Here is a 7,994-nt window from a genome sequence, read left to right as displayed (position 1 = left end):
TTGTAAAAGTAATTTTTTTTTTTTATAAAGTCTCTACCCGCCAAGCCTGCATTCATTTGATCCAAAATACAGCAAAAGCAGTAATATTAAAATGTTCTTACTAAAAATAACTGCTTTCGATTTATATATATATAAAAAAATATATATATATATTATTTCTGTGATCAAAGCTAAATTCTCAGCATCATTACTCCAGTGTCACAGGATCCTTCATAAATCATTCTGATATGCAGATTTGCGGTTCAAGAAACTACCACCAATTTAAAACAGTCTGTCCAGTTAACAGGGGGTAGAGAATCTGACCAATGCATTAATATAACATACCTTTAGATAGACATACACTGATGTCCACATCCATTGCTGCAGCATTTCTCATCATTCGGACAGTCACTGTCATGAGAACACAATTCAGCACACACTCCTATTCCAAGGTTTTTGCTTGGACACACTCCTGGCTTTTCTTTTATACAAGCACAACAGGGAAACCAGATCACTGAATGATTCAATCTCTGTAATGGGGGGAAAAAAGCAGCTGACCCGCACACCAATATTACAAATACCTCTATATGGAGGCATACACTGTTGTCCACATCCTTTGCTGCAGCATTTCTCATCTTTTGGACAGTCACGGTCATGAGAACACCTCTCAACACACCCCCCTAAAAGTGCTACTTCAGGATTTTTTGGACACACTCCTGGCTTTTCTGGTTCTGCGGACAAAAAAATAAATAAATTCCCATACACGGAAAGCAAGCTGACCAGGGCTGGATTGGTAATCGGGCATTTTCCCAGTGGGCCAACAAGGTTATTTTTTTTTTGCCAAGGACCATCGCACAGGGACAGCGAGCAGCCCATTGAATTGTCTCCTGTATTGGCAGCATAAACAACCCAATCACAATGCACTATAGACGGAGCGATAAAGTACTTCGCTCCGCCAATATAAAAATCGCTTCACTCCAACTGGTTCCTCGTTGGCTTCTCCCATGTTTTCACAGCAGATTTATCAAGAACAGGCTTTCTCTGCGGTGAGTAAGAGCAAGGCAGAAGGAGGAGAACAGAGTAGTTGAATCGGTAAAGTGCTTGATAGGGACTCACAACCGAGGCAGGCATCTAACCTATCCTAATGTGTGCGCCATGTGTAGAATACAAACTTTAAAAAGCAAATTCCCCCCCCCCCCCCCTCACTTTTTTTGGTCAAGTCAAATGTGTTCATAGAGGTTTCCATGGGCCAATGTGAATAAATCTAGATTTAAAAAATAAAAATAAGACACTATATTGTCGGACCTGACATTTTATTCTTATCCAAAACAACTAGATGCGATATGAGTGTGATGCATACATACACTACCACTCAAGTTTTTGAACAGTAATATTTGTTTTGTTTTTTTTAAGTCACTGCTTCTCACCAAGCCTGCATTTACTTGATCCAAAATACAGCAAAAGCAGTAATAGTGAAATATTCTTACTATTTAAAATAACTGCTTTCTATTTAAATATAATTTTTACATTTATTTCTGTAATCAAAGCTACATTTTCAGCATCATTAATCCAGTCTTCAGTGTCAGCTGTTCTTCGGCTGGCTCTTCCCTGTATACGTTGATTGACAGATGTCTCGTCCAGTCAGCGGTGAGTAATCCCAAACCAATGGCACCGTCTCAAACTATACCCAACTTTTCCGGTTTGTCTGAATTGTTGTGCTTTCTGAATTGTTATTTTGTTTTGTAGACTTGCATTTGCGTTTGTAATTTGTTATTTTGTTTTCAGAATTGTGATTTGTTCTGCACCTCTCGGCCACCGTACGATAGAGAAAAGTGATCACAGAATGCCTCACTGCATTTAAAAATGTTAAGAACTAATTGAACTCACATTAATATAATAATATAAATACCTTTATATGGAGGCATACACTGATGTCCACATCCATTGCTGCAGCATTTCTCATCTTTTGGACAGTCACCATCATGAGAACACATCTCAACACACACTGACACTGCTACTTCAAGATCATTTCTAGGACACACTCCTGGCTTTGTTGGTTCTGCTGACATACAAAACAGACGACAAAAAAAAAAAAAAATTTTTTTTTTTAAGTCAATCTCCTTCAAAATTTCAAATCAACGTTTTGCTTGTGGTTTCTTCACAATTACATGAAACTAGCAAATTGAGAGAATTTAGTTTGTTTTTTTTTTTTTCAGCATTTCTTTGGAAAACCTCTAACATTCACGATTAATTGAAACTCATTTAAAGCAGGGAGTAAACATACAGCCCCACAATCATATCGAAAGCATGCATGTCTTCTGGAGCAATCTTTATTAGAAAAAAAATTCTACACAACCATCAGCGTCACCAGACACTGACCGGCCACTAATGAAGAGGATTCAACAGGATCATTAGGGGAGACCACAGAGTGCTGAAATCACTTTCTCAGAACTTGCAAGTCAGTGGTTGTGTGACATGTATCAAACTAAAGTATAACAGACAAATTTGTCTGTATAACCAAAGTAGTTTAAAAGTCCACCATTTATCCCTAAACGATTTCAAAGGCAAGGAGGGACATTACAACATAGAACCTGCCTCACTACTGGTGGTGTAGTGCATAGTAATGCCAACATAAAACACAGCAGTCCATTTTAATACAATCTATACAAATAAATACTTCTCATATACCATGACCACCACAGTTACACGTCAAGCATTTTAATACTTCATTAAAGGCTTACAAGTCATGATTAGCCCAGATGCTACATTCCATGTAAAGAACAAAACATTTGGAAAATGATAAAAAATAAAAATAATAAAAAAAGGAGCTCAGGAGTGATGGTATACGTACCTGGTAACAACCCTGCAGCCAAATGAATAGACCCATTTACTGTAAAAAATACGTACATAATTTTGTAGCTATAGTACAACAATAATGTCAATCTTGGTTATTGTGTTTTCCTTGTTTACTTAAAGAAATATAAACAGATAACAGCAATCTTAATGACTCAAACTACACCAACACAAAGTTTAACTTTCACTGAACGTCTGGTAGGCTAGTGTATTTTTATACGTTTTGATGTGTGCCTAAAGCCCTTTTTTATAAGTTCTTATTTATATTTTTTTTTTCGCACTTCACCTGTGGCTGCTCCTTCAGCTCTTGTGCTCAAACATACAGAGACACAAAATAAAGCAGCAATCAACGAGCAGCACACTCGAGCTGTCATCCTCTCAACCTGCGACCTCACATACGTACATAATTTTGTAGCTATAGTACAACAATAATGTCAATCTTGGTTATTGTGTTTTCCTTGTTTACTTAAAGAAATATAAACAGATAACAGCAATCTTAATGACTCAAACTACACCAACACAAAGTTTAACTTTCACTGAACGTCTGGTAGGCTAGTGTATTTTTATACGTTTTGATGTGTGCCTAAAGCCCTTTTTTATAAGTTCTTATTTATATATTTTTTTTCGCACTTCACCTGTGGCTGCTCCTTCAGCTCTTGTGCTCAAACATACAGAGACACAAAATAAAGCAGCAATCAACGAGCAGCATACTCGAGCTGTCATCCTCTCAACCTGCGACCTCACTATACACTCTGCTGAAAAATGCACTGATTTAGTGAGTCAGGAGGCTTTTAAGACACGTTTTGAAAATGAGTTTTTAAGGATCCAAGGAGGCCTGGCACAACTCCAACTCTGATGAAACTCACCTGCCTGTTGCTGCCTAATCTTGAAGACCCTGATTAGGTTGTTCAGGTGTGTTTGATTAGGGATGGAGACAATTGAGACACGACAAAACACAGTCACTTGTCGCCATCCAGCAAGCAATTTTCAGTTTAAAAGACGTCTAATAGCCGTCCAAACACAGACGTCTAGGCTAAAACAAGGCTACATTTGGGCTGTCAGTGAATATTTAATAAGAAAGGTAAGGTCGTGACGTGTGGCCAAGTATGGTGTCCCATACTTGGAATTTGTGCTCTGCATTTAACTCATTCAAGTGCACACACACACACAGCAGTGAGTAGTGAACAAACACACACACACAATGCTGCAGCGCCCGGGGAGCAGTTAGGGGTTCGGTGCCTTACTCAAGGGTCTCACCTCAGTCGTGGTATTGAAGGTGGAGAGAGTGCTGGATATTCACTCTCCCCACCTACAATCCCTGTCAGACCTGAGACTCCAACCCACAACCTTCGGGTTACAAGTCCGACTCTCTATCCATTAGGTCATGACTGCCCCATAATAGATGTCTAACCATAGCCCAAGAATAGACTAGTCATCAAATAGACAGCTAACGAATGCCTATATGTATACATATATACATATAATAGACAACAAAATGGCAATCCATCCAAACAAATTACATATACAGATTTTAATAAGAAAAATAAAATTAACAAGTTAAGACAATACAAAATGATAAAAATACAAAATAATGAATGATGAAATATTATAAATACAATACACAAATATAAATATTATGATAAAAAAATCTGGAATTTTTAACAACTTAAAGGGGTCATATGATGCTATTTTAAAGATCATTATTTGGTCTAACAGAATATGTTGACATGCTTTAATGTTCAAAAAAACATTATTTTTCAAATACTGTACATTATTGTAGGTCCTCTATGCCCCGCCTCTCTCAAACGCGTCGTTTTCTACAAAGCCCCTCCTTCCGACAAGCACAGTCTGCTCTAATTGGCCAGCAGACCCAGTGCATTGTGATTGGCCGAACACCACAAGTACGCGTCGGAAATATAACGCCCCTTTCCATAATCGCGAGCTTCAGCTTTCAACATAAATGTAAAGACCGTAAATAATGTCCTTAGTTTTACCATCAGTTCAAACCCGAAAGCTGAACAGAGTTGCGTGACAGACACAGTGATGATGCTCATATGTATTGGCGGACACAAAGCCGTGATTAAGAAAGCTGACTCCACTGTGAGGTGACCCTGTCTCTCTCTCTCACGCACACACACACACACACACACACACACGACGCGATACTCTACACGGCGCAAAACTCCGCATTTAGACAGTCAGTAGCAAATACTTAAACTATTAAGAAAACATACTTACAGTAGCTGATTCAGAATAAGCGCCAGATTGTCATAGCAAAGTCGGAATTGACCCATTTATTTTAGAAATAGCCTTTGCACAGCCAGCCTTGTAGTCTACTCTCCTAAGTTCACAAAAGTGTCGTCCATAAAATGCATTGCACAAATTCTAACATTTGGGTTGTGCTCTTCTGCTGTAAATAAATCTTAACCAATGATTCCTCATTGCATCTACTTTCGGAAGGCCAAATAAAGTGCTTTTGCTTTCGCACAGAAACACACAGCGTCTCCCTGACATGGCTGCATCAACACTACTGCGGTTGCTGAAACCACGCCTTCTTTCTTTGCGTGAACATTTTGGCGGCATTAGCAAATATTTCCACATCGTGATGTAGACATGTGGGGGCGTGTTTGAATGAGGCGTTTTAGCCCGGTCTAGATCAGCCTTCTCTTTTAGATAGAATAAATCCTTTTGTGGGAAACTTTGAGCTTTGTAACTCTGCAGATCTTATGCATGCACAAATAGCTACATAACACATTTAAAGAAAAGGACAATTTGAAATAGCACCATATGACCGCTTTAAGTAAAATATAAAAATTAAAAAATAAAATATTTGAAATAACTTCTAATCTAAAAATCTAATACAAATCAACAGCATGTTATCACACTTAACATTAAAACATTATGGATAAATGTCAACAAAAAAAAAGATTAACCCTTTTGTTGGTTTACTTATTTTAACAAATAAAACAACCAACAGTGAACTTAAAGGAAATTATTAATTATTGGTTTTATTTCTTGTTTAAAATGCTTCCCAACTGCATTCCTCAAGTCCAACTCTGTTGCTGCCGGGAAGTTGGTCATCACAGCATCTGGCAAATAAAAAAAATAAAAAAAAGCACAAGAAAAGCTTTTTGACACAAGTTTTTACTTTAATTAGACTAATTGTGACAGGGAGTCATTCTCTTTTGCTTGGATGCCTTCTAAAAACAAAAACGAGATATATATAGTGTATCACCATTCAGTGTAGGGCTGCACGATTAATCGAATGCGATTGTCATGCGCATTTTGTTAGTAAAGCCGGTTCTGTAATCAGCAGGAAATCATCATCACGTACTTTCAGATGGAGTGCTGCTTGAAAGTTTGTGAACCCTTTAGAATTGTCTATATTTCTGCATAAATATGACTCAAAACATAATCAAAATATCACACAAGGCCTGAAAGCAGACAAAGATAACCCAAACAAGCAAATGAGACAGCATATTTTCTTTGCCATTTATTTGAGAAAAATGATCCAATGTTACATATCTGTGAATGGCAAAAGTATGTGAATCATTGCTTTCAGTATCTGGTCTGACCCCCTTTTGCAGCAATAACTGCAGGTAATGTTTCTTGTAACTGCTGATCAGTCCTGCACAATGCTTCAGCTCTGTGATGTTGGTGGGTTTCCTCCTATGAACTGCTTGCTTCAGGTCCTTCCACAAAATTTCAGTTGGATTAAGGTCTGGAATTTGACTCAGTCATTCCAAAATATTAACTTTGTTCTTCTTTAACAATTCTTTGGTAGAACAACTTGTGTGCTTGGGGTCGTTGTCTTGCTGCATGACCCACTTTCTCTTGAGATTCCGTTCTCGGACAGATGTCCTGACATTTTCTTTCACAATTTGCTGGTATAATTCAGAATTCATTCTTCCATCAATGATGGCAAGCCATGCTGGACGAGATGCAGCAAAACAGGCCCAAACCATGACACTACCACCACCATGTTTCACAGATGGGATAAGGTTCTTATGCTGGAATGCAGTGTGTTCTTTACTTCAAACATAATGCTTCCCATTTAAACCAGAACGTTCTATTTTGGGCTCATCTGTCCACAAAACATTTCTCCAGTAGCCCTCTGGCTTGTCTGCATGATCTTTAGCAAACTGCAGACTGGCAGCAATGTTCTTTTTGGATGCACCAATAACACACCGCGGTTGCTCAGTGTTCTCCTGATGGTGGACTCATGAACATTAATAAAGGAAAATTCCTTTAGAATGCAGAAAGGCCTTTAGTTGCTTAGAAGTTACCCTGGGTTCCTTTGCAACCTCGCAGACTATTACACGTCTTGCTTTTGGAGTGATCTTTGTTGGTGGAGCACTCCTGGGGAGGGTAACACTGGTCTTGAATTTCTTCCATTTGTACACAATCTGTCTGACTGTGGATTTGTGGAGTCAAAACTCTTTAGAGATGTTTTTGTAACCTTTTCTAGCCAGATGAGCAACAGCACCTCTTTTTCTGAGGTCCTCAGAGATTTCCTTTGTTTATGCCATGATACACTTCCACAAACATGATCAGACTTTGATAGATCCCTGTTCTTTAAATAAAACGGGGCACGCACTGACACCTGATAGTAATTTCACTGATTGAAAACTCTAATTTCACCTTCAAATTAACTGCAAATCCTAGAGATTCACATACATTTGCCACTCACTGATATGTAATATTGTATTATTTTCCTGAATAAATATATGACAAAGAACATATTTTTGTCGCACTTGTTTGTTTGGGTTCTCTTTGTCTACTATAAGGACTAGTGTGAAATTTTTATTGTTTTGTGTCATTTATGCAGAAATATAGAAAATTCTAAAGGGTTCACAAACTTTCAAGTGGCACTGTATATATAAAGCCTATATGGGCAAAGTAGTCATAGTGTAATTTATTAACTACACATAAAAACCTGTCATAAAATATTTTTAATACGACCGACTTTGTATTAAATGTGAATTTAATAGAAACGTTGTAAGTTACTAATTATACCACTTTCATTGTACAGAAAGAGAGCAAAGTACATTTCTATTATCAAAGAAAATTTTCATTCAGTCTAGCCGTTCAAGCACTCTCAAAAACTTCCATTATAATCACTGAAGGTGTGTACAGTGTGAAATGAATATCTTACTTACATT

General features: G+C 37.7%; 2 protein-coding genes across 25 annotated transcripts in view; one reads left to right on the top strand and one right to left on the bottom strand.

Annotated features, from left to right (window-relative positions):
- LOC107584243 (WAP four-disulfide core domain protein 3-like) overlaps positions 1-3,651 on the bottom strand; it is a 4,241-nt gene extending 590 nt beyond the window's left edge. The window contains exons 1-6 of one of the 4 annotated variants that reach the window (XM_016270774.1): positions 3,572-3,651; positions 3,119-3,215; positions 2,831-2,869; positions 1,889-2,041; positions 561-710; positions 325-460 (exon numbers count right to left, since the gene is read on the bottom strand). In XM_016270774.1, the coding sequence (XP_016126260.1) occupies positions 327-460; positions 561-710; positions 1,889-2,041; positions 2,831-2,869; positions 3,119-3,206 (564 nt within the window). In that variant the 5' untranslated portion in view covers positions 3,207-3,215; positions 3,572-3,651 and the 3' untranslated portion in view covers positions 325-326. Of the gene's footprint in view, positions 1-324; positions 461-560; positions 711-1,888; positions 2,042-2,830; positions 2,870-3,118; positions 3,223-3,571 lie in introns of all 4 variants that reach the window. The other 3 variants (XM_016270776.1, XM_016270775.1, XM_016270777.1) reach the window with 3 other exon arrangements.
- Positions 1-7,994, top strand: part of LOC107584241 (balbiani ring protein 3-like) — a 58,923-nt gene that overhangs the window by 27,757 nt on the left and 23,172 nt on the right. The gene's annotated exons all lie outside the window — the stretch shown is intronic.

The sequence above is a fragment of the Sinocyclocheilus grahami genome, unplaced genomic scaffold (genome assembly GCF_001515645.1).
Source record: "Sinocyclocheilus grahami isolate Dianchi unplaced genomic scaffold, SAMN03320097.WGS_v1.1 scaffold58.1, whole genome shotgun sequence".
In the NCBI taxonomy this organism is placed as follows: Eukaryota; Metazoa; Chordata; class Actinopteri; order Cypriniformes; family Cyprinidae; genus Sinocyclocheilus; species Sinocyclocheilus grahami.
Note: the sequence above shows the minus strand (reverse complement) of the source record. Positions and strands in the feature narration are given on the sequence as shown.